This window comes from Arctopsyche grandis, chromosome 11 (genome assembly GCF_051622035.1).
Source record: "Arctopsyche grandis isolate Sample6627 chromosome 11, ASM5162203v2, whole genome shotgun sequence".
Lineage (NCBI taxonomy): Eukaryota > Metazoa > Arthropoda > Insecta > Trichoptera > Hydropsychidae > Arctopsyche > Arctopsyche grandis.
Genome location: NC_135365.1, coordinates 26823480 through 26850809, shown reverse-complemented (window position 1 = coordinate 26850809; position 27330 = coordinate 26823480). Strand labels below are relative to the sequence as shown.

Sequence of the window (27330 nt, the reverse complement as noted above, 5' to 3'; positions counted from 1 at the left end):
GCCCCCTTCGGGGCCCCATGTGGCTAAGCTCCATAAGGCGGCGCCCCATAAGGCGGCGCCCCATAAGGCTGCGCCCCTAAGGCTGCGCCCCATAAGACAGCGCCCCATAAGGCTGCGCCCCATAAGTTTGCGCCCCATAAGGCTGCGGCCGATAAGGCTGTGCCCCATAAAGCTGCGCCCCCTTTTGAGCCCCATGGGGCTGCGCCCCATGAGGCTGCGCCCTCCGGGCCCCCTCCGGGCCCCCTTCGGGGCCCCACGGGGCTGCGCCCCTTGTGGCGCCCCTGGCGGGGCCCCATGAAGCTACTCGCGAAACGAATAAAACAAATCGGCGCCCATGGATCGAAAAAAAAAAAAAATCGAATCACGTGTTCGATGACGTCACCGATCTACGGACGACGACGACGAAGACGACGAAGACGACGACGACGACGACGACGACGAAGACGACGAAGACGACGACGACGACGACGAAGACGACGAAGACGACGACGACGACGACCAAGGATATTTACATACATACAAAGTCTCTTTCCAAATTATAGATTAGACTAGCTGTATTACCCGGCTTCGCTCAGTGTTTATAATATAAACCGCTTAAACATGACTAAGCTAATTTAATTAAAAAAAAAAAAAAATAAAAAAAAAATTTAAAAATTTAAAAAAAAAAATAAAAAAAAAATAAAAAAAAAATCAAAAAAAAAAATAAAAAAAAAATAAAAAAAAAATAAAAAAAAAAAATAAAAAAAAAATAAAAAAAAAATTTTTAAAAAATCAAAAAAAAAAATCAAAATTTTTTTTTGCCTTCTAGGGCTTCGCCCTCGGCGCCCCCCTGAGCCTTTGCCTTCTAGGGCTTCGCCCCTCCACGCCCCATGAGCAATTGCCGTTTAGGGCTTCGCCCCCATGATCAGTTGCCTTTTAGGGCTTCGCCCCCATGATTAAAAGCCGTCTAGGGCTTCGCCCCCCTAAGTTAATGCCTTTTAGGGCTTCGCCCCCCGCGCCCCAAAGATTAATTGCCGTTTAGGGCTTCGCCCCCCTTAGTTAATGCCTTTTAGGGCTTCGCCCCTCCGCACCCCCATGATTAAATGCCGTCTAGGGCTTCGCCCCCCTTAGTTAATGCCTTTTAGGGCTTCGCCCCCCGCGCCCCCATGATTAAATGCCGTCTAAGGCTTCGCCCCCATGATCAGTTGCCTTTTAGGGCTTCGCCCCTCCGCGCCCCCATGATTAAATGCCGTCTAAGGCTTCGCCCCCATGATCAGTTGCCTTTTAGGGCTTCGCCCCTCCGCGCCCCCATGATTAAAAGCCGTCTAGGGCTTCGCCCCCCTAAGTTAATGCCTTTTAGGGCTTCGCCCCCCGCGCCCCAAAGGTTAATTGCCGTTTAGGGCTTCGCCCCCCTTAGTTAATGCCTTTTAGGGCTTCGCCCCCCGCGCCCCCAAGATTAATTGCCGTTTAGGGCTTCGCCCCCCTTAGTTAATGCCTTTTAGGGCTTCGCCCCTCCGCGCCCCCATGGTTAAATGCCGTCTAGGGCTTCGCCCCCATGATCAGTTGCCTTTTAGGGCTTCGCCCCCCGCGCCCCCAAGATTAATTGCCGTTTAGGGCTTCGCCCCCCTTAGTTAATGCCTTTTAGGGCTTCGCCCCTCCGCGCCCCCATGATTAAATGCCGTCTAGGGCTTCGCCCCCATGATCAGTTGCCGATAAGGGCTTCGCCCCTCCACTTCCCCATGGTTAATTGCCGTCTAGGGCTTCGCCCCCCTTAACTAATGCCTTTTGGGGCTTCGCCCCTCCACGTCCCCATGATTAAATGCCGTCCAAGGCTTCGCCCCCATGATCAGTTGCCTTTTAGGGCTTCGCCCCCCACGCCCCCAAGATTAATTGCCGTTTAGGGCTTCGCCCCCCTTAGTTAATGCCTTTTAGGGCTTCGCCCCTCCGCACCCCCATGATTAAATGCCGTCTAGGGCTTCGCCCCCCTTAGTTAATGCCTTTTAGGGCTTCGCCCCCCGCGACCCCAAGATTAATTGCCGTTTAGGGCTTCGCCCCCCTTAGTTAATGCCTTTTAGGGCTTCGCCCCTCCGCGCCCCCATGGTTAAATGCCGTCTAGGGCTTCGCCCCCATGATCAGTTGCCTTTTAGGGCTTCGCCCCCCGCGCCCCCAAGATTAATTGCCGTTTAGGGCTTCGCCCCCCTTAGTTAATGCCTTTTAGGGCTTCGCCCCTCCGCGCCCCCATGATTAAATGCCGTCTAAGGCTTCGCCCCCATGATCAGTTGCCTTTTAGGGCTTCGCCCCTCCGCGCCCCCATGATTAATTGTCGTCTAGGGCTTCGCCCCCCTTAGTTAATGCCTATTAGGGCTTGCGCCCCATGAGGCTGGGCCCCCCGGGCCCCCTTCGGGGCCCCACGGGGCTGCGCCCCTTGTGGCGCCCCCTTTTGAGCCCCATGGGGCTGCGCCCCATGAGGCTGGGCCCCCCGGGCCCCCTTCGGGGCCCCACGGGGCTGCGCCCCTTGTGGCGCCCCCTTTTGAGCCCCATGGGGCTGCGCCCCATGAGGCTGGGCCCCCCGCGCCCCCTTCGGGGCTTCACGGGGCTGCGCCCCTTGTGGCACCCCCTTTTGAGCCCCATGGGGCTGCGCCCCATGAGGCTGGGCCCCCCGGGCCCCCTTCGGGGCCCCACGGGGCTGCGCCCCTTGTGGCGCCCCCTTTTGAGCCCCATGGGGCTGCGCCCCATGAGGCTGGGCCCCCCGCGCCCCCTTCGGGGCTTCACGGGGCTGCGCCCCTTGTGGCACCCCCTTTTGAGCCCCATGGGGCTGCGCCCCATGAGGCTGGGCCCCCCGGGCCCCCTTCGGGGCCCCACGGGGCTGCGCCCCTTGTGGCGCCCCCTTTTGAGCCCCACGGGGCTGCGCCCCTTGTGGCGCCCCTGGCGGGGCCCCATGAAACTACTCGCTTTGCGCCCCCGCGGGGGTGAATCCATTGAATCGAAAAAAACAAATCGGCGCCCATGGATCGAAAAAAAAAAAAATCGAATCACGTGTTCGATGACGTCACCGATCTACGGACGACGACGACGACGACGACGACGACGACGACGACCAAGGATATTTACATACATACAAAGTCTCTTTCCAAATTATAGATTAGACTAGCTGTATTACCCGGCTTCGCTCAGTGTTTATAATATAAACCGCTTAAACATGACTAAGCTAATTTAATTAAAAAAAAAAAAAAAATTAAAAAAAAATTTAAAAATTAAAAAAAAAAATAAAAAAAAAATAAAAAAAAAATCAAAAAAAAAAATTAAAAAAAAAATAAAAAAAAAATTAAAAAAAAATTAAAAAATTTTTTTTTAAAAAATCAAAAAAAAAAAATCAAAATTTTTTTTTGCCTTCTAGGGCTTCGCCCTCGGCGCCCCCCTGAGCCTTTGCCTTCTAGGGCTTCGCCCCTCCACGCCCCATGAGCAATTGCCGTTTAGGGCTTCGCCCCCCTTAGTTAATGCCTTTTAGGGCTTCGCCCCTCCGCACCCCCATGATTAAATGCCGTCTAGGGCTTCGCCCCCCTTAGTTAATGCCTTTTAGGGCTTCGCCCCCCGCGCCCCCAAGATTAATTGCCGTTTAGGGCTTCGCCCCCCTTAGTTAATGCCTTTTAGGGCTTCGCCCCTAAAAGGCCTTGCCTAAAAGGCAACTGATCATGGGGGCGAAGCCTTAGACGGCATTTTATCATGGGGGCGCGGAGGGGCGAAGCCCTAAAAGGCATTAACTAAGGGGGGCGAAGCCCTAAACGGCAATTAATCTTAATGACTAAGCTAATTTAATTAAAAAAAAAAAAATTTAAAATAAATTTAAAAATTTAAAAAAAAAATAAAAAAAAAATAAAAAAAAAATAAAAAAAAATAAAAAAAAATCAAAAAAAAAATAAAAAAAAAATCAAAAAAAAATTTTAAAAAAATAAAAAAAAAAAATCAAAATTTTTTTTTTGCCTTCTAGGGCTTCGCCCTCGGCGCCCCCCTGAGCCTTTGCCTTCTAGGGCTTCGCCCCTCCACGCCCCATGAGCAATTGCCGTTTAGGGCTTCGCCCCCATGATCAGTTGCCTTTTAGGGCTTCGCCCCTCCGCGCCCCCATGATTAAAAGCCGTCTAGGGCTTCGCCCCCCTAAGTTAATGCCTTTTAGGGCTTCGCCCCCCGCGCCCCAAAGGTTAATTGCCGTTTAGGGCTTCGCCCCCCTTAGTTAATGCCTTTTAGGGCTTCGCCCCTCCGCACCCCCATGATTAAATGCCGTCTAGGGCTTCGCCCCCCCTAGTTAATGCCTTTTAGGGCTTCGCCCCCCGCGCCCCCAAGATTAATTGCCGTTTCGGGCTTCGCCCCCCTTAGTTAATGCCTTTTAGGGCTTCGCCCCTCCGCACCCCCATGATTAAATGCCGTCTAGGGCTTCGCCCCCCCTAGTTAATGCCTTTTAGGGCTTCGCCCCCCGCGCCCCCAAGATTAATTGCCGTTTAGGGCTTCGCCCCCCTTAGTTAATGCCTTTTAGGGCTTCGCCCCTCCGCGCCCCCACGATTAAATGCCGTCTAAGGCTTCGCCCCCATGATCAGTTGCCTTTTAGGGCTTCGCCCCTCCGCGCCCTCATGATTAATTGCCGTCTAGGGCTTCGCCCCCCTTAGTTAATGCCTATTAGGGCTTGCGCCCCATGAGGCTGGGCCCCCCGGGCCCCCTTCGGGGCCCCACGGGGCTGCGCCCCTTGTGGCGCCCCCTTTTGAGCCCCATGGGGCTGCGCCCCATGAGGCTGGGCCCCCCGGGCCCCCATTCGGGGCCCCACGGGGCTGCGCCCCTTGTGGCGCCCCCTTTTGAGCCCCATGGGGCTGCGCCCCATGAGGCTGGGCCCCCCGGGCCCCCTTCGGGGCCCCACGGGGCTGCGTCCCTTGTGGCGCCCCCTTTTGAGCCCCATGGGGCTGCGCCCCATGAGGCTGGGCCCCCCGGGCCCCCTTCGGGGCCCCACGGGGCTGCGTCCCTTGTGGCGCCCCCTTTTGAGCCCCATGGGGCTGCGCCCCATGAGGCTGGGCCCCCCGGGCCCCCTTCGGGGCCCCACGGGGCCCCACGGGGCTGCGCCCCTTGTGGCGCCCCCTTTTGAGCCCCATGGGGCTGCGCCCCATGAGGCTGGGCCCCCCCGGGGCCCCACGGGGCTGCGCCCCTCGTGGCGCCCCCTTTTGAGCCCCATGGGGCTGCGCCCCATGAGGCTGGGCCCCCCGGGCCCCCTTCGGGGCCCCACGGGGCTGCGCCCCTTGTGGCGCCCCTGGCGGGGCCCCATGAAGCTACTCGCCTTGCGCCCCCGCGGGGGTGAATCCATTGAAACGAAAAAAACAAATCGGCGCCCATGGATCGAAAAAAAAAAAATCGAATCACGTGTTCGATGACGTCACCGATCTACGGACGAAAACGACGAAAACGACGAAAACGACGACCAAGGATACATACAAAGTCTCTTTCCAAATTATAGATTAGACTAGCTGTATTACCCGGCTTCGCTCAGTGTTTATAATATAAACCGCTTAAACATGACTAAGCTAATTTAATTAAAAAAAAAAAAAAAAATTTAAAAATTAAAAAAAAAATAAAAAAAAAAATAAAAAAAATAAATAAATAAATAAATAAAAAATCAAAAAAAAATCAAAAAAAAAATTTAAAAAAATCAAAAAAAAAAAATCAAATTTTTTTTTTTGCCTTCTAGGGCTTCGCCCTCGGCACCCCCCTGAGCCTTTGCCTTCTAGGGCTTCGCCCCTCCACGCCCCATGAGCAATTGCCGTTTAGGGCTTCGCCCCCATGATCAGTTGCCTTTTAGGGCTTCGCCCCTCCGCGCCCCCATGATTCAAAGCCGTCTAGGGCTTCGCCCCCCTTAGTTAATGCCTTTTAGGGCTTCGCCCCCCGCGCCCCCAAGATTAATTGCCGTTTCGGGCTTCGCCCCCCTTAGTTAATGCCTTTTAGGGCTTCGCCCCTCCGCACCCCCATGATTAAATGCCGTCTAGGGCTTCGCCCCCCCTAGTTAATGCCTTTTAGGGCTTCGCCCCCCGCGCCCCCAAGATTAATTGCCGTTTAGGGCTTCGCCCCCCTTAGCTAATGCCTTTTAGGGCTTCGCCCCTCCGCGCCCCCATGATTAACTGCCGTTTAGGGCTTCGCCCCCATGATCAGTTGCCTTTTAGGGCTTCGCCCCCCACGCCCCCAAGATTAATTGTCGTTTAGGGCTTCGCCCCCCTTAGTTAATGCCTTTTAGGGCTTCGCCCCTCCGCGCCCCCATGATTAACTGCCGTTTAGGGCTTCGCCCCCATGATCAGTTGCCTTTTAGGGCTTCGCCCCCCACGCCCCCAAGATTAATTGCCGTTTAGGGCTTCGCCCCCCTTAGCTAATGCCTTTTAGGGCTTCGCCCCTCCGCGCCCCCATGATTAACTGCCGTTTAGGGCTTCGCCCCCATGATCAGTTGCCTTTTAGGGCTTCGCCCCCCACTCGCCCAAGATTAATTGCCGTTTAGGGCTTCGCCCCCCTTAGTTAATGCCTTTTAGGGCTTCGCCCCTCCGCGCCCCCATGATTAACTGCCGTTTAGGGCTTCGCCCCCATGATCAGTTGCCTTTTAGGGCTTCGCCCCCCACGCCCCCAAGATTAATTGCCGTTTAGGGCTTCGCCCCCCTTAGTTAATGCCTTTTAGGGCTTCGCCCCTCCGCGCCCACATGATTAAATGCCGTCCCACGGGGCCCCACGGGGCTGCGCCCCTTGTGGCGCCCCCTTTTGAGCCCCATGGGGCTGCGCCCCATGAGGCTGGGCCCCCCGGGCCCCCTTCGGGGCCCCACGGGGCTGCGCCCCTTGTGGCGCCCCCTTTTGAGCCCCATGGGGCTGCGCCCCATGAGGCTGGGCCCCCCGGGCCCCCTTCGGGGCCCCACGGGGCTGCGCCCCTTGTGGCGCCCCATGAGGCTGGGCCCCCTGGGCCCCCTTCGGGGTCCCACGGGGCTGCGCCCCTTGTGGCGCCCCCTTTTGTGCCCCATGGGGCTGCGCCCCATGAGGCTGGGCCTCCCGGGCCCCACGGGGCTGCGCCCCTTGTGGCGCCCCCTTTTGTGCCCCATGGGGCTGCGCCCCATGAGGCTGGGCCCCCCGGGCCCCCTTCGGGGCCCCACGGGGCTGCGCCCCTTGTGGCGCCCCTGGCGGGGCCCCATGAAACTACTCGCTTTGCGCCCCCGCGGGGGTGAATCCATTGAATCGAAAAAAACAAATCGGCGCCCATGGATCGAAAAAAAAAAAAATCGAATCACGTGTTCGATGACGTCACCGATCTACGGACGACGACGACGAAAACGACGACGACGACCAAGGATATTTACATACAAAGTCTCTTTCCAAATTATAGATTAGATTAGATGTAGATCTGTCATTTGATAGCACGACACATGACATTTTATATTATTGTACGAGTGTACATAATATGTATGAATATTAATTTGAACAATTAAAACTAAATATAGTAATCTATTTTACACAAAACGTTTCTTTTTCAGATTTATAATATACATATGTATATATATATTTTGTTAAATTACATATAAACTAACCCTAAATAATTTTCTTCTTTGTTAATACATTAACAAAGATTGGGTCGAGGTTTTTACATCTAAATATAATTCGTACAGGACATTTATTTTATATCCTTTCACATACATACATATGTGCATATTGAGCATATTCATGTATCTCTCTCAACCTTTTCTGGGTCGACTGAGGAGAGAGGAGAGAATCGTTTTGCCGAGAAGAAACCTTACCTCAGGCATTTCAAGAACGTGTCCCAACAAGCTTAATTGAGACCCCTAAATATAAAGGGGTAGTGGATCAATGTATGTAAGGATTTTCTTATATGTACATACATAAATATTTGGTCCCATCTATTAACTCTCACCATTTCCCTTAGATCTGAGACTATAAAGTTTGAAAGCTAAATTTCGCTTATAAATATTATCTACCCTAATATTACCTATATATAATCACTCATTAAGTTTAATATGTTCAATATATTAACCTTTGAAGGACGGAGCGTCGAGATCGAACGAGTGTCCCGAACTGAGGTCGAGTAAGACCCCAGTATTTTTTACTCAATATACAGCTTTTCTCAATACAAATAGGTTAAATATATATCTTATTAATCATTTTATACATCAACATAAAAAAGTTTAATTCCTATAGCAAGTTTTTGACTATTTTTGTATTAAAAAATAACGACAACCATCGACATGCAAACGCACATTGGTAAGGCCAACAGGCGACTGCATGACTCAATAGCAACGCGCCAAAAGTGATGAAAACAATAGCTTACGATAATATAGCTGTCTCTTTTTCTCGCATTCATTCATCAATCAACAAGAATATGCATGCGAACAGTCAAAAACATGACTTATCGCTACCGCCTTTAAATCATACTCTGGAACGTAGAAATGTATAAATGTATTTTTTTACGATGTACCCCTTTTCTAAATCATAGGAAATCTATTAAAATAAATATCTTGTAGTTCATTCTAGGAATACAAGAAATATAGGGTGTATAGCTTTAAAAACCACATAGTTATTACGAAAAACGTAAACATTGGAGCACTTGAATAGCCCACTTCGGTGAGGGAGGGTTAAGTTTAATATGTTTAATATATTCAAATTCGATTTTGTTTTGAATATATATGTATATACTTTTAATATATTTTATTTCTTTTGTCTTTTTTCATCGAATTTTATTTACAACGTATTTTTTATTTATGTACTCGTAATAATATATAGTACAATCTGTTCCAAAATATATGTAAATACAATTAATGATTTTATTTATGTTTATTGTTGTTTTCTAGGAGAGAGGAAACGAGTGGGATGTACATAGTATTGGAGAAAGAAAATAATTTTAACGAATGTTGGTCAACAATACAAAGCTAAGTTTATACGTAGTAATGTGTATGAGGTGGAGGGAGAGTAGGAACGTTTCCAACTCCCTCAACTATTGACTTTTTGCTTTTGAAAAGTGTTTCACTGTTTGATCAAACCTACAATACCCTAACATCCCTATAGAAGATGCTTAAAATGCACCCATTGGTCAGAATGACGATACGTTCCTCTAATTGGTCACGTTGGTTAATTAAGTAAGTGTTTAGTCCACGTTGAGCACTTCACTCTGATTGGCTGTGCGCCTTGTTCGCGTGTATTTATTTTATTAATTATCTCTAGGCACAACATATGTACATATACTCCAACATACATATCCGGACGTGTACCCCCTGGACGGGTCTACGTGACGAGCCAGAATGTTAAATTACAGAAAACACAAATATCGGAAAGCAAAGACCGAAAATCGAAAGATCTTAAGTCGAAAGATCAAAAAAAAGGGTGCATGGTAAACGGGACATACTCACTTAATTTGCGCGAGCAGGGTACAACAGGAACAAGAGGAACAGGCTTTTCCTCCCGTATTAATGTGCGCGCGCAGAATACGGGAGGAAAAGCCTGTTCCTCTTGTTCCTGTTGTATCCTGCTCGCGCAAATTAAGTATGTACTGTTTACCATGCACCCTTTTTTTTTTAAAACAGTTGATCTTTCGACTTAAGATCTTTCGATTTTCGATCTTTGCCTTCCGATATTTGTGTTTTCTGTAATTTAACATTCTGCCTCATCACGGAGACCGCCCCTGGACACGTACCCCCCGGACACATACCACCCGGCCAAAAACCACCAGGACATTAACCCCCCGCGCAAAAATCCCCCGCCATGGATAAAAATTGTTTAAAAATATTAATAAATATTTAATAATTAATAATAAGGTAAAGTAATAAATATGAATAAATTGAGTGTCGTAGAGCATATTTAATTTCAATTTATATACAATATTTAATTTCAAGTTATTGTAGTAATAAATATCAATTTAAAAGAATTTTAGTCACCAGTTAGCGTTTGCGTTCTGTGGTATTGAAAGTAAATTTTAATAAAAGTATATATTATTGTAATATTATTATTATTATATTTTAAATATCTATAGACTATCCGTGATGGAATTTGTAAAATCGAGAAAAGGAAAAGAAAAAGAGATTAAAATACAGTAAATAAATTTTGGAGTTTGTATATTTTAAATTATTATTATTGATTACTGATTTTTTATTATTCATTATTGATTATTTATAACGAATCTGATACATGTATTATTAATATCTGTATTTTTCTGGCTGAAATAAGTTAGCATTGATACTGATTTTTTATTAAAGATACTTTCAATTTTTATAAAATATTTTTATCATTAACGTCCAGGGGATGTGTCCTAGAACCATATACTCCTGTTATTCTAAAATTTGTTTTTTTTTTTTAAATCCCCATACTTGTCTACGCGTCCGCCATATACATACATACCCACATACACACATCACGTCAGTTTTTATATATAAATATATTATGACATTCATTCATCAGCTGATACATTTTCACCGGCACTTACCCCGCTGAGCGTAGCTTACAAAGTCGTATGGCGAAGCTTGCGCAGACGAAAGCTCGCCGAGTGGGGGTGTACGCGCGCCTCACTTTAGTCCGAGTTCAGTCCACTGTGGGCCAGTGTTAGACGATCCGCGGTCGGGAGCGATCGTCCACTAGGACGGGACTCAGTCCACGCAGACTTCGCTCGGGAAAACTTCCACGGACTTTTCCGGGGGGGACGATGACGCCGGGCCAAAGTTTTCCGGCGCGGTAATGGGTCAACGGGACCCGAACGAGCATGGGTAGTGCCAAGCACATCACCTTCGAGAACGAAAGCCTGCTGGGATCCGTGAAGAGAGGCTGGCACACGGTCCAGCTCAGGGGTGCTCTGGGACACTTTGGCCTGCTGGTGGCCCTCATGATCTACACCGCAGGGGGAGGATTGGTGAGGCCTGATTTATTTTTACGACTTACTGCACCGTCCGAGTGCGGATTCGTGTAAACATGTTTGTCTGTCTGACGTTTCGGAAATAATGGTAAAGGTTAAATAAAGCTTGCTTATTTATATGTATGTACTTGTATGCGGAAGTTAATCTAACAATGTCTATGTGTGCATGTGCTGTGGCTTTTGGCGCCATATGGTGTGGCAATTTCAAGTGCATAAACTTCCGGTTTGTAATATTCTGCTTTTGGATTATGTAATATCTCAAAATTTTGTATGAATTATAGAGTAGTGTCATGTTTTATATTTGAGCACGTATGCTTTTTCGAAAATCAGTCGTTGTATGATCGGTTTTATTATTTATTATATTAAACATTGTAGCATCTATCTTTTAATATATGATTTCGAAAGAGACTTTGTAAGTAATATGTAATGTTGGTTCGCAAATCCGTGACGTCATCGAACAAATGAATATTTAAATAAAATAAAACTATTCAAATAAATGTAGTAAAATGTTTACTATTAGATTGGCCATGTTTAAGCGGTACAAATACCGAGCGAAGCCGAGTAAAAACACTAGTGAGTTATATAAACACAATTATATTCAAATTATGGCTTAAAGTTTTGTAGTTTGTAGATACATATGTAGTTAACGTACAGTTGAACAGTATAGAGTACAGTTTCAAATTTTATTTCATTTACATACATAAATATGCTGAAACTATTTTTTGCATCAAATTGTATGTTTTATTTGCAAGGATTCGTTATTCTTTCCTCTTCTTCTGTTTGTGTTTTTTATAATAGAATTCTTCCTATATAAATTAAACAAACTTCAAACATATAATGAGTCGTTATAAGTCCACTTTTCTGCATTTCGAGAAATGTTTCGCAATAAATTATATGTAATGTTTTTCTTTTAACAATATTCGAAACTACTGGTGGCCTGTAATACGTTTTTTCTGCTTTACCGAGTATCTGGACATATCGAATTAAAATAAGTGATTAAAATTTATGAATTAAGTCAAACAGAAATAGTGTTTTTAGAACTGAAAATTGGACTTGCGCCATTTTCAAATATGATGGGTCATATGTATGTATACAAATGTTATAGTACTTCTTATATATCGATGTTGAAATATCAAAAAACTAATAGTCATTGTTTGAAATCAGTTGTGCAACTTTAAAAGGAATAATCTAAGCATGCAATCTGTTGATTTTTAAAGTGGAATAACTCCCCTTTATTTTGAAGTACATGTTAAAATAAATTCATTGTATTTTCTTAATTTGTTTTCCATCCTATTTGGAAGTCAATGAAAATATTCGCCATAGAGAGTTTCACATGATGTATTATTTAGCGAATACACAACATTTTAAATCAATTTTCTGACTTTTGAAATGAAATTTTTTGACTTTTAAAGTGGCAAAATCTCTTTTTAGATTGTATTACGAATAATGTCACTATTAGAATCAACATTCTAAATTAATTTCTTATGGTAAGAATGATTTGAAGAAATTTTATCAATCTCGCGTAAAGTTTATTATTAAATTTATTTCAGGCATTTTTCTACTATCATAAAACCACAGTGACGTTTCTAAGCACGGTGTGTTTATAATGTTTGGGATCTTCTCAAGTTATGATAAAAATTTCATCAAAATCGGTCAACCGGAAGTAGTGTTTTTCCCGGCCGGAATATTTACGATATCGCACTTAAGCTTTCGTATATGTATGTTCATACGTACGTAACTTTTCCAAGATGAAAATCTCGAACGATTTTCACACTCGTATAAAATGTCGCGTGTTGGTCGCAGCATGTTTCACTTCTATGTAGGAAAATAGGGCACTATACTACAATATTATGTATATGTATGTTGATTTTGCGCTGGGGATAATTTAATAAATGTCAATCTGTTGGGAGAAAGACGCGAAATGTTCGAAGACGCTGTGATTGATTGTTATACGTAATATAAAAGTAAACATTTTGTAATTGTAATATATATTGCATTGTATGTGTGTGTTTTTTTTTATTTTGAATGTAATTCCGGTTGTAAAGCTTTTAGCATGGCTCTCAGTCTGTAATTAATTGTACGATAATATACAGGAAAATGTCGTAATGGCGTGTTCTTTTAAGTTTGCGCAGTTTGTATGTGTGTAAGTTTGGCGAAATTACACAAAATTGCCGCACTTTGGAAAGCTTTAATTACAGTTTAGATTATGCGAAAATAATGAGCGGTTTCTTTTCTGGCGTAATTGGTAAGTGGATTTTGTTAAAATTTCACATGGCGATTGTTTATGTGTTACATATATGTATTTCTTGTGCAGTCGATTTTGAATCAAGTTTTAATCCACACGATGGTTTATTTGTGTATGTGGATCGGATTGGAATTTGATTCTGATGTGTATTGCATTCCGGATTCCGCCTCTGAGTGTTTGGAAAGTGGAAATTTCAATTACATCTAATTCGTGGAAATAGAAGCGAAATGGTGCGCGTAAATTGGAGGTGTCGAATAGTTTGTAAGGTCAAATCGTAACGCTTTTAGAATGGCGTTTGAGTGTTTAAAATAAATACTTTTTGTGTTTGTAGGGTGATTCTGAAGGTATTTTTTTTCTCATTAATTATGTTGGTTTAAACTTCGGTTCGCGAGTAATTAATTTATGATTTATAGTGTAATTAAAATTTGGCGTTAACTCGGTAAGTTTTTAATCAAAATTTTACGAGGTGAATTTGCATTTTTTTCACCTGCAAGCGAAACATGAAAATAGCATTTGAAATTTGTAATGATTGTGTGAAATATAGGGTGGGGGGCGGCATGCTACATTTAGTTTGAATTTATTATGTTTGAATAGTGCACGTGATAAGAGGGAGTAGTGTTATAATTGTTCCTTATGAGGGTGAGTTTTGGGTCAATTGATTTTAAAATGGTCTATTAAATGCTAAAAAACAAGTACATATTGTATTAAGACACTTTTAAATTAAGTCACCGAAAATGATTGATGGTAATTTTCCGTCCTGGGAAAAGCCTGTTTTTGTGAATTTTTTTATCTTCTTTGCTCTTTTTGTCAGGTGGAAGATTTTCTTGTAAAATTATAATTATCTTTTAATGAAAACGAAAAATTATAATTATAGCATTAACTGTGGTGTGCCGGTTTACTGATTTACCGGTAAATCGGTAAAATTTCGCTTGAAAAATGTACCGGAAATTATTTAATCGCGAATTGTCCAAAATGACTAAAATTTTGAGCGGGAAGAATCATATTATGTAAGCCTTTGGTACAATGGTAATGTAATAATAGTGTTCCGTAGGAGTGAGTTCAGGATCCTTATGAAAGGCGAAAGTCGCTTCAAAGCATTTATTCAACGATCCTAGTGGTCCACACGGATTCATTACTCACTCCAGAATAATCTGATCTACCGTGTGTATAAAGGACAAGTTGCACACCACAGCTTCCCCGATCCGTTTATGTATCTATTGTCTTAACTCGTAAAGGTCTATCGCGGTGAGTTTATTGTTTACGCACGCATTCGCCCGGGTCTGAGAACTCCAACGTATCCTTTGTTCGGGCACTTTTTGAGTCTCGTTAGCCTAATCCGGGGTCTCTATTGTTCATCCGCGAATACACTTAGACCGTGGATACTCTCTCTCTTGTTGCCACGTTACAATAGTAGCTCATTGTTATGAGTTGTAGCAAGTAGCGAGCTTTCTTTCAGTATGATAGTTCTCTTCTGCACTACTGACGCATTCATAGGAGTGGCTACACTGATGCATGCTTAAGAGTGGCAACACAGACCGACCAAGTCGTAATTAATGCGAGCAGACGTTTTTTTCAATTATGATTATTAAATATTTCGAATGAATTTGCAGTAATATTACGGTATTCATCAACTATAGTCTTTAATTTTATGGAAATAAATCGACTAATAAATTCAAATTTAATCATTTTCTTTTTAAAAATCATAAATTTAAATTACATTTTAAATAAAATCGTTGAATTTACACGCATTTTGATGTGTTCTGGCCAAAATCGATGTTTCTTCCGTCTCATACTATTTTATTTAATTGATTTGTTTGTGTATGAAATTCATACACATTACTATGATTGTACTTACTTTTTATATATACGAACTTCATTACCAATAATTTAATAAATTGGGTAGCATTTTTATTGATTTTTTAAAATCCTTAATTTTTTTATATTTTGAATATCACTATTATTTTCATTGCTAATAATTTTATACGCTGGCAAGAAAAATCGATCTAACAAAAATCATTCAAGTTGAATTCGGAGTTTGGAGTCGGAGTCGGTAAATTTTTAATCGCCTTTACAGCCCTGATTACATTATTCTCATTATTACACCTGAGATTTATTTTTAGCTATTTACGGTGCAATCTAGGTTAGCGTTTTTAGGAAAAGTAACGACATATGTATATTTATCTAATGCATTTAATTTTTTTCTATATACTGAAAAAAACCGGTAATAGGAAATTATTTACCGTTTACCGGTAAATGAAATTTTATAGTAAATTGCAATCCCTAGTATAAATATATTTTTGATCGCCTAAATATTCATTATATTGTATACGTCATACTCATCGAAACAAACTGTTGATCACATTAAGAATTGAACATAATAAATATTTACAACAATGACGGTAGACCAAATTAAAAGCTAGTTACAGCATAAATTGATAACATTCCACATTGATCAAAATATTAGTCTATGGAATAATCTTTCAACTAATTTTTGATTACATAAACGAAGTGTCGATTGCATTGATCATACTGACCGTTGATTATAGTGCGGTAGATCATGTTAAGTATTGATTACATTAACCGCCGATGCCGAAAGAACTATCAATCAAATTTAGTTTCAATTTCAATAGACGTTAATGGTAATTTGCATTGATTACATCGAAGATATTAGGCATAGATCACACAAACCGTCGACGAAATGAGCTATTAGTTATATTAAACTTTGATTACATTATGCATTGATTACATTACTCGTCAATCATATTAGGGATCACATTAGGCCTCTATAAGAATTACTATTGATTACACATAAAACACTTTGATCAAATTATGGGTAGATCACATGAATCATTCAACAAAATATATAGATATGTATATGTAGTGATTACATTAACCTTCGATGTCAGTTGATCGCACTTACTATTTATCACATACAATTTATGTATGTAGATCACATAAGAATTGATCACATTATATGTATGTACATCGATAGAATTAACACGCTAATAATGATGGCTTTTTTTTAGCAACATTCGACACTTTTCCGGTTCCATGTAAACTTTTATCAATGTTTCATAGTATTACAGCAAGTTTCGCAATTCAATTAAATTACTGACATAGTAAATATCAAAATAAACAATTTGCGCACTCATTATAAAACTAAAGCATAATAAACACACCTATGTTTCGGATTATTGGCGTCGCGTTGATCATTTCGGTTAATTTTGGCCCGTGTCGTTACCTCGTCGGAAAATTAATACAACGAGCTTTTCCTGGGCTCTGGCGTATTAGAGCGCTTTCGCGTCGTTAAGGGAGCTTTCCGCGACACCACGGATGCTTTTTAACAGGGTAATTTTATATATATATATACGAAAATTTTCCTGAATTTCAACCCCTAATTCTCACACATCCTAATTTAAATGCCACACTCGCAAACCGAGCTCGCGAAACTCATTACTCATACGTACATCGTGATGGATGACTTTCAAAAGTCACCGTAAATTTTGTCAGTTGTGTAATATTTACGATTTAAAAGGTGCGTGTGTTCATTTTTATTGCGCTCATTTATGAAGAAAGTCGTCGAAATCTCGTTTCGGCCGAACAAAAACGTTCCGCGAAGATTTCCCGACGAGATAAATTCATTTTCATGTGCAAAATAGCGCCGACAAAAGATTTACGACTCGAAATGAATGAGTTGCTTGTGTTAAAACACTGCGTTGAAATGTTTCAAAGGTGTGTGCGCGGCCAACACTCGACTTTTGATATGTGGATATTGGCGCTGAAAATAAAGTGAGTCACCCGATAATGATACTTCGTTATAACGTCTTGTTTGGTGACAATGTCAAATTACTCTTTTTTGGTCAAAGATGAGAGACGAGCATTCTTCTGTCTTCTTCAAGCTGATATTGACTCCATTCTGGAGCTCAGATTTCTTTTAAGTCTTGAACTGAACGTTAATAAATGTGCAATTATGAGTTATAGACCTGCATATTCGCTCTGTTATCACGGGTATTCAAATTAAATCCATCTTGCTGAAGCGTGTGGAATCTATGGACGATTTGAGTATAACTTTTGATCCTCAAATCACCTTTCACAACCACATCAAGACGGTTGTTGACGTTTTCTTTCGTCGACTTGGATTTGTTTTGAAGGTTTCTCCAACTGTTTATCGTCTTACTTATGAGAAGCAAGCTAGGATATTATTATTTATTATTTTATTTACATATATAGCCAGCAGTTTGGCTTAGTGATAGCGTATATATTTAGCATCACTGAGGTCAAAGGTTCGAGTCCTCGCCACTGCTGGTTAGATTTGGGGGTTTTGTGACTCCAAATCGATCGTTTCTCTATCAGAGTTTGCCAATTTTATCTGATCATTGCTGAAACGGTTCCTGAAAATTGGTATTAGATCTAATCCTGTTGTCACAAAAATCTGCCTGTGTATAATTTGTAATAATTATACACAGTAATCTGAAATCTATAGATATCTCTATCGACATCTCTATAATTTCGTATTTATTGTATGTATAAAAATTGTATACAAAAAAAAAAATCTAAAAATAATCCATAGATGTCACTATGATTATTATTTCTGATTAATTGTTATATTCTATATATTCTGATTGTATATGTATGTATTACTGTATTTCTGATTGCTTATGTTTTTCATTAACGTACACCCGTCGCATTGGAGCAAATCTGTAATGACGAGTGTGTATTGATTTGTGACAATAAAATAAATAAAAATAAAAATAAAATATATGTATACCAGGAAGGCCTTACGTGTAACCCCAATGCGCCTTCTTGGCCAATTACAAACATTACATTCAGTCGCTGAATGAGACATCTATGAATTGTACATAAATTTTATTGTACATTAATCAATATCAAATAGTGGTGACATAATAGATAGGAAGGAATTTTACCGAGAATCGTTTCAACAATGAAATCAGAGAAAATTTGGCAAACTCTGATAGGAAACGATCGACCTGGAGTCACAAATATCCAGGTCTGACCAGCAGCACTTTTCAATCGAGGTAAGCTCATGGGATCGAACCCGGTGCCTCTCGATGCTAAGCAGAAGCTTAACGACCGAACTATGTCTATATAATGCTATTGTATGGAATCGACATGAAGCAAATTAATTTCTAATGATCGAGAAAGTGCAAAAATTATTTCTTCGTTTCCATTATCAAAAACAGTATGGGTACTACACATACATATTTATTTAAAAGTTTTGGACCATTGTGGCATTACAGGAAGAAACTAATGCGCCACAATGGCTTAGATAATAAAACAAGAGAGGGAGAAAACAAATAGATAGAACAAAAAGCAAAAGCAACAAAAGAAAAGAAAAATAAGCACCATTTTAACACAATCATAAAAAAACAGCAAAGTAATAAAATAGCGGATAAATGTAAATTTAAATGATTAATAAAATACAGAGATAATTTAATAAGTAGTAAAAAGACAAAGAAGGGAATGGTCTTGCACCTGCAGCCTGTTCGGATAAATAAGAACAAATACAAAACATCCCTGCGAGGCCCAAATGGAAGAAAGTAAATTAAAATTCCACTCAAACATCGCATTCAAATTATGAAACCACCAGCAACGATCATCTCTACTCTGCTCCTTTTCTGTTGGGCATGCTTTTGGGTATAATTAAATTGAACTTCGGAGAAACTTCTCATTAATTGGTGTTGTTCTTCTAGCTTCTATGTATGTATGTGGTAAAACGTCGTTGCTGGAATAGTTTATGTCCTAATGATTATGTGCGTGGTAGACATTATTATTTAATGGTTGTACCTCCTGCTCGCACAGTTATTTATGGGTTGGCTTCTATCCGACTTCTTAATGACATCGTTCCTGCCATGTCTGAATGTCATATTTTCCACCTCAGTGAGAGTAGGTTGCTAGAGATTATTTCACCTATTTGCCTGGTAGCCTGCTCTCATCATTATTTTCATAATTGGATGTGATGTATGAGTAGAATTTTAATCTTCTCTCTTCAATTCGGGCGTTTGCGGGAATGTTTTGTATTTACGGCTGGTTCGTATATTGTATATACATATATTGGTGATGGCTGTGGATGCCATAGATTTCCTAACTATGTATTCCGTTAAGTTTTGAATTTTTTTACTGTAAATTTTTCTATTTTTAACCTCTTCTAAGATCAGAAACGATGTTGTCGTGTGACTAAGTTTGGGTTCTTATCCGAACGTTTTCAAACTTTGCCATTTTGCTCGGTTTGGTCATCAATATAAGTGAAAATGACGTCCGCCATTACAATGGTGAAAAATAATCATAATAGACACGTTTGAAAATAATGCATATTCGTTCACGGTTACGTCTATCGTCCACACTGTCGAATTTGTCCACACTGTTTTGATCGTTTTTTTCCTTTTCGCCCCCCCCCCCCTCTCGTTATGACAGATTGAGCACTTTGCCATACTCGTGATCAAAGTTTACGGTGAGAATTGGCGATTTGTCAATTAGGGTTTTTTATATACATTTATTTTTTATATATCTAAATATTATATACAAAACTTAAAAGAGGTTTGTTTTTAAAAAACTTTTTTTTACTACATATTTTTCTGTTTTTGTTTTTTTCTATTTATTCTTATGTATTTTTATGTTGTGTTTTTTTCTTGTTTTCTTATGTAGAGCATTGTGGCGTATTATGTAGGTTCTTCCTGTAATGTCACAACGGCCCAAAACTATAAATAAATACATATTATATTAATAATATCTGAGGGATAATACATTAATAAGGTAAAAGTTATTTGGAAATATATGTATTATATTTAGATTCATTCAAGCACTACTGTTCATTGTATTATACATAGTATAGGATTAGAATAATATTTTGAATGTTTTTAAATGAAACGTTTTCAGTAACGTTAGAAAGTCTCATATGATATGTGTATTATGTATCTTACCGCGTTGAAAATTTTCTATTAAGCTTGACTTCAGGGATATAACTTTTCATAATCTCCGTATCGTCGGGGTTGCATCCCTCGTCAGCGAAGGGTTAAGGCATCACATTTAATTATCCTACGTATTCCTACTGAGCGTGTTCCGAAGAAAATGTCGACTTGTGTGAGTTTTTTCGCAGAAATTCGACACAATGCACAATGTATTCTGGGTCGATATTACGAGTGGTATCGTCGGACTCGTGTTATCTCTCGAACGACTGATGAAAATCGCCGGAAAAGCTGTCAAGGTCGCCGGAAAATTAAAACCGCATAGGAAACGTGTTTTCTTCGCGTTTGTTTCTGCGAGTTGAATTTAGTACACCTGGGCCGGTCGTAATAAACAGTGAACCGATTCAAGCATTTTACTTGCGCATTTGAGCCGTATTTTTTATTTGAAACTTAATGTGATCAGAATTCGGCGTGATCATTGGTTAATATGATCAACATTTTATTTAATGCATATATGTATATGTAATATAGCTAAATTGACGTTTGTTGTAATCAATTCGATGTGGTCGAAATTTAATTCAATAAACTACATAATTGCATATGTAGTGAGCAGCACAAAACTTTGTTACTGAAGCAAAGAACGTACACATAAATATAGCCAGCAGTATGACTTAGTGGTTGCGTTTATTTTTAGCACCGAGGGATTACTGAGTTCGATCCCGTGCTAATCTTTAATACTGCTGGTTAGACTTGGATATTTATGACTCCAAGTCGATCGTTTCTTATCAGAGTTTGCCAATTTATCTGATTTTCATTATTGAAACAGTTCCTCAAATTGGCAAAAATCATCCTACCTGCTGTCACATATATCTGAATTTGATTTATGTACAATCCACAGATGTCTGAATGGATTAATTAATTAATTAATTGTTAATTTTGTGTTCTCCAACCTCTCGAAATACAATGATTTATGTAATAAAAATTCTGCAATGTTTGTAATTAATTATCTAGGAAGGCGCATTGGGGTCTACCTGTTAGGCCTTCCTGGTATATATCTATGTAAAAATTAATATAAAATATGCATTGTGATACATTTTTAATGACGGAGCTTAAAGTGATCGACTCTTATTAAAATCAACTGGTTTATTTGAAAATATTCGTCATAGTAGCGAGTGCACGCGTACTTGTGCGCATGCGCATGTGAATATTTTCCGTATAGTATGAATAGAAGTTGTCTTTTCCGTGTACTGCTGTGCTGGGCTGTTGCCTTGCAGTAATGGATAGTATGAATGTAGCTTTTTGCGTTCATTTTAGTGAATTCATTAAGTACCAAGCATTTGAATCCAAGCTGAGCTGGTTAGTTTATCTAGTTATATATGTAATTGTGCCTATATTTGTATGGGTATAGTATTAGTTGCCAAATTAGATTGCTTTGAATTGAAAACTGTTGATTTTAACTTTCGTCCGTTTGAGCAACGCCAGGCAATTCGCTCAGTAATATAATACATTTATAACTTGAAATCTATCACCCAAAGAAGAACTGCATTTGTTGGATTGGATTGTGAACATCAGGGTTGATGTACTGTGATGTACGAGCGCAATATGGCGACACTAGTGCCATAAGTTTTCCCTCAGCTCTGGTTTATTGCTATACACAGATAGGCAGGGTTGCTGAAACCCCTCTGGGGGATGTTAAATTTACACGGTCGTTCTCATTTTCAGACATAATTGATGTGACAAATAATCGCGACTGGGGGTTGGTTGGCTCCCCGTCGTGGGTATGCATGTATACTGTTTATTACATATATTGTACCTACATACATATATGTACATTATTATGTCGCGTTTTTAAATGTCAAAAATTAACGGTTTAACACTCCAAGTGTAGTCGGATTTAATCGAGTCGGTTCTAATTTGGATGGGGCTGTGTTATTGTGGTAAGTGAACGATGGTTGTAATTTTTTATTTTATTTATTAACTCTGTTTGATATTGTGAATGAATTTTGGGATGGGTTGTTTTTTGTTGTTAATTGTTTTATGAAGGAAATAAATATAAAAATTATTAGCTATTATATAAGGTGAATTTCTCAAGTTACTGGCGGATATTTGTTGGATAAAATCTTTAAATTGGTGTTTCATTGTAAGATTTCTTGGCAGATAAGTCTGTCTTAGGGTTTCTGGTTATGTTTGTCATAGTTAGAAACACTATGACAAATCTTATGAAGTATTAATCTTTTGGTTTTGTTTCTGAGATTTTTTTGTGTTGCAAAAAATGCAATTCAAATTTGGAAACGAAACAACTAAGATCACTCCACCGATTGCATTGTAAAATCCATTTTTGTTGGAAGATATGTTTCATATCATTGAGAAACCGCCACTGCAGACAAAATGGTCAGAAACTTATCTGCCAATGAGTCTTCAAACCAGTTGATTACTTAATAATAGAGTCCTTGAAAGACAATGACAATTATTCGGATATTTGTAAGATAAAATCTTTAAATTGGGCTTTCATTGAAAGATTTCTTGACAGATAAGTCTATCGTAGGGTTTTTGGGTATATTTGTCATAGTTAGAAAAACTATGACGAATATTATGAGGTATTAATCTTTCGGTTTTGTTTCTGAAAATATTTTATTTTCCAAAAAATGCAATTTTGGAAACGAAACAACTAAGATCACTCGACCGATTGCTTTGTAAAAGCCATTTTTGTTAGAAGACGTGTTTCATATCATTGAGAAACCGCCACTACAGACAAATTGTCAAAGACTTAACTGCCTATTAGTCTTCAAACCAGTTGATTACTTAATAATAGAGTCCTTGAAAGACAATGACAATTAGTCGGATATTTGTAAGATAAAATCTTTAAATTGGACTTTCATTGAAAGATTTGCTGGCAGAAAAGTCTATCGAAGGGTTTCTGGATATATTTGTCAAAGTTAGAAAAACTATCACAAATCTTATGAGGTATTAATCTTTTGGTTTTGTTTCTGAAAATCTTTTATTTTCCAAAAAATGCAATTTTGGAAACGAAACAACTAAGATCACTCGACCGATTGCTTTGTAAAAGCCATTTTTGTTAGAAGACGTGTTTCATATGATTGAGAAACCGCCACTACAGACAAGTTATCAGAGATTTATCTGCCTATCGGTCTTTACACCAGTTGATTACTTGTATAGTCGTTGAAAGACAATGACAATTAATCGGATATTTGTAGGATAAATAAACAGCCACCATAGACAAATTGTCAGAGACTTTTCTGCTGATTAGTCTTAAGACCAGTCGATTACTTAATAATAGAGTCCTTGAAAGACAATGACAATTACAATTAGGATTATCTATCTGATTATATTGTTTAAATAAGAAAAGCTTTATTAGTTAATAGGCTCTACGACAGGCAAATTTTTAGTGAAAACAGGTGACTTCGATGCCCAATTTTAGGAATCATACCGAGCACTTTAGATAGTGCTACATTATACTAAAATATATTCTACATAAACACTTAAATTTGAAAATAATAAATACAGCGATATAGATACAATCTTTATGAATGTATCCAGATAAGAAACGAACCGAAAAATATGCTAAAAAAGTATTAGAAAAAAATAAAGTCAACCGTATCGAATAGCAAGCAGAGCTTACCACAGGTCAGTGGAAACAATACAGTTTAAATTGAATTAAGGCGAACGATTAAATACGTCAGGTTAAGTGAGCTTTTGTAGTTGTGGTTTCCCTAAACGTTAGCCATTAAATTCACCCCCGGCCGGACAAGATTAATTTAACCCATTTACATCCTGTCTAATTTGCTCCGGTCCGATTTTATTTATATCTCACTATTCGCCGATACATGCCGCCTATTAGGGTTCGCTTTATGTATTTCTTCGCGTTTTCCGCCTGCGATGTATCTCTCGATTGATTAGATCCACCCCGAAAGTTTTCTAGGTAATAAAATGGGCTTTTTTGCTATTATGTAAAAATCCATTACGGTGCGTTCTTTACGCTGGTGACGTTTTTATTTTAAAATTGTTGAATTTATTACGTAGCGAGGTATCTGCGTTATAGTTTCGGCAATTTGGTCGATTGCTTCTGGAGATTGCCTCTCATTCCCTTCCTATGCTTCATTGTCAATTTTGTTTTTTTTGTGTTGTATTCTATGGCTTTTTCGGCTTCCGTTGATGTATTTTAGAAGCCATTACAATTGACGTAAGCTTTGTAAAAAAATAAAATAAAATTGAATGCAAATGAATTTGTTACAAAATGAGATATGTAGTTAGGTGTGTTTGTTTATGCTGTAGCAGTTTACATATGTACTTGCGGTTTGTATGCGAGTGCATATTTTAATATAATATAATTATAAGCTACAAGTTTGCATGAATTTAAAACACTTTTTATGAAGTTCGTTGTTTTTTTTATTTCAATCGAACATGTACACTCGTCTTTACAGATCGCTCCAAAGCGACGAGTGTACTAATACAGATACTATACAATAATACAATGAATACAAGCATTTTTATACAATGCGAATTCATACAAACATCATCTATGCAGGATTTTTTGTAGTATTTTATTATAGAAATTGGCAAACCTCAAGATGCTGAATAACTTGAGATTTGCAAGAGTTATTTATATACTGTTATTTTTTATTTTTTTAACATATATACCAGGAAGGCCTACAGGTAAATCCCAATGCGCCTTCCTGGCCTATTACAAATTACAATTACAAATACAAATGCAGCATTTTTATTACAAGTCATTGAATTACGAGACACTGAAAAACTCGCAAATTAACGAGACATCTATGAATTGTACATAAATTTTATTGTACATCAATCAAACTTCAAATAATGGTGACATAGTAGGTAGGAAGGATTTTTAGCCAATTTTTTTTCCGGGAACCGTTTCAACAATGAAATCAGAGAAAATTGGCAAACTCTGATAGGAAACGATCAACCTGAAGTTACAAATCCAGGTCTAACCAACAGCATACTCTGAAAAATTCATTTTCATTTGAGGCCCGGCCCTGGGATCGAACCCGGCCCCTTCTCGACGCTAAGCAGAAGCTTATCGACCGATCTATGCTGCTGGCTATTCTTAGAAAGGAGATGCCAATTTACAGGAACCCTTTCAGTGAAAATCATAAAAATTGGCAAACTGTGAACGGAAACGATCGACCTGAAGTCACAAACCAAGGTCTGGCCAACAGCTACTTGTGGGAATCGAACCGTGACCACTCCGCTCGAAAGTATAATATTCTAACCACGAGTCTACGGTGTTTGTTTTAATTTGATATTCATTTTTGGTCTTTGTATTCTATTATTCTGTTCTTTGGCTGATTTTTTCCAAGTATGCTCTTATTATTTGATTAATATATTTAAGTGTATTCAAAATGCCAGTCACCATTCACTGGATTTGCCCATTTAAAAAATAGTTATATTAATTGATATAGTTTTACGCGTTGATATTTCAATTGATGTTTTTATTTTTAATGAACTGTAGGATATTGTATACAAAGTATCAACGATTATTTAAAAAAAAAACGGTTTTACGATTCGGTATAAATTCATGGCTACAAAAACCAGCAAACCGAGAAGCCAAACTCATTGATATTGTTGCGTAGGGGTGGGTGGAGGATCCAAATAAAAGGCCAAAGTCGCTTCGCAGCATTTATTGGGTGATTAAAGAGATCCACGCACTGCCAGTGCTCCGTCCAGAATGCCTTCATATGGCCTAAGTACCTGCTTATAAATGGCAGGTCGCTCACTGCATCTTCCTCGACGCATTTGTTTACCTATTGTTATAGTCACGTACCACATATGCAGTCCCACGGTCTCTCGCTGTCAGTTCTGAGAGCTCTAGCAGGAAGCGACCGAATGCCGCTACCGACCACTAAGTCCATTCGGGGGTCTCCATTGTTAGCCGACAGCACTTAAGCCTGAAAATAATCCTCGAAAACCAATTATAACGGCGGCTTCTTTTAGCACATGCTACAATATGTATAAATATATGAACGGACGTTGGAAAATGCATATGTATATGTATATTTGATATTTAAATGTATATTTTTTTAATATTCAGACTATATCTTAAGTAAAATTTTAAAATCAATAATGATATGACTTGATAAAATATTATTTTATTTTTATTTTAATACACATATACCACACGTACATATGTCTTCACGGGTAATCCCAATGTGACACTGTGGCCAGATAATACATACAAACTATTTTATATAAATATACATATATATATGTATGTATGTATAAAATATATTAAAACACATTAATTTTTATTTTACAATATTTTTATACTTTAGTTTAGTTATGTAATGTGCTATTTAATCATATTATAGCTTTCATTATTTTCCTTTTCATTTTTTTATTTTGTATTTACCTTTTTCATTTGTTTTATATTTGTAATTTTCAATTTCTTCTTATATTCTATTTTATAACCTTTTCCAAATATTTTAATACTATAGTTTAATTATGCAATGTTCTACATATTTTGTCATGCCTTTATTCTTTACTTTTTAATTTGTTTTCCTTATATTTATCTTTTTCATTTTTGTAAAAATCTATTATTGGACTCGGATGTTACATATATTATTTATTTACTATTTGTTTTTTTATACATATCTATGTACATCCTGTCTGTTGATTTTTCAATTAATAAAATAAAATAAAAATAAAAAATACATACTCAAGCTACCCAAAAAATTTAAAGGACAAAAAAATAAAGAAGAAAATATAATATAATATAGATACATATACATATGTACATATATATAAATTGCATTGAATATTATTATTTTCGAATATTTTCCATTTTAGTATATTCAAAGAAATGTAAATTCGATCTGGAATCATATGTTCTGTATTTCTTTGGCGATTGAAAATTAAAATGTCCCGTTTAGTTTTTCATGGACGCGGAATCAGCACTATAAAAAGGTCCCCGATTTGCATTCGGATTTACTTTTGTCTATTTTACGTCCGTTTTATGGGGGATAAGGGTAAATTGGTCTTTTCCACGCCTATTTGTAGATTTTCCGCGCTATCTAATCGAAACGTACACGGCGCTTTTCCTAGCGTTTTCCACCACGAGACCTTCACCCCGATCGCAGTTCGTTCGGAAAACTCGCAAAACGTTTCCACGAAAAAAACTCTAGTTTTTTTCAACAGTCCGTCTGCGTTTATTTTATTTTATGATTTTACGACATTCCGACACACAATCTCTCTATATTTTTACACAACGCTTGTTGAAATTTAAACATCGTAAA

The 27330-nt window shown here is 39.5% G+C and overlaps 1 protein-coding gene across 2 annotated transcripts in view; it reads left to right on the top strand.

The window, feature by feature from the left end:
• Positions 1 to 10562: 10562 nt before the first annotated feature.
• LOC143918852 (TWiK family of potassium channels protein 7) overlaps positions 10563 to 27330 on the top strand; it is a 79472-nt gene continuing 62704 nt past the window's right edge. Inside the window, exon 1 of one of the 2 annotated variants that reach the window (XM_077440927.1) lies at positions 10563 to 10885. In XM_077440927.1, coding sequence (XP_077297053.1) covers positions 10739 to 10885 — 147 coding nt within the window. In that variant the 5' untranslated portion in view covers positions 10563 to 10738. The remainder of the gene's footprint in view (positions 10886 to 27330) is intronic. The other variant, XM_077440926.1, reaches the window with a different exon arrangement.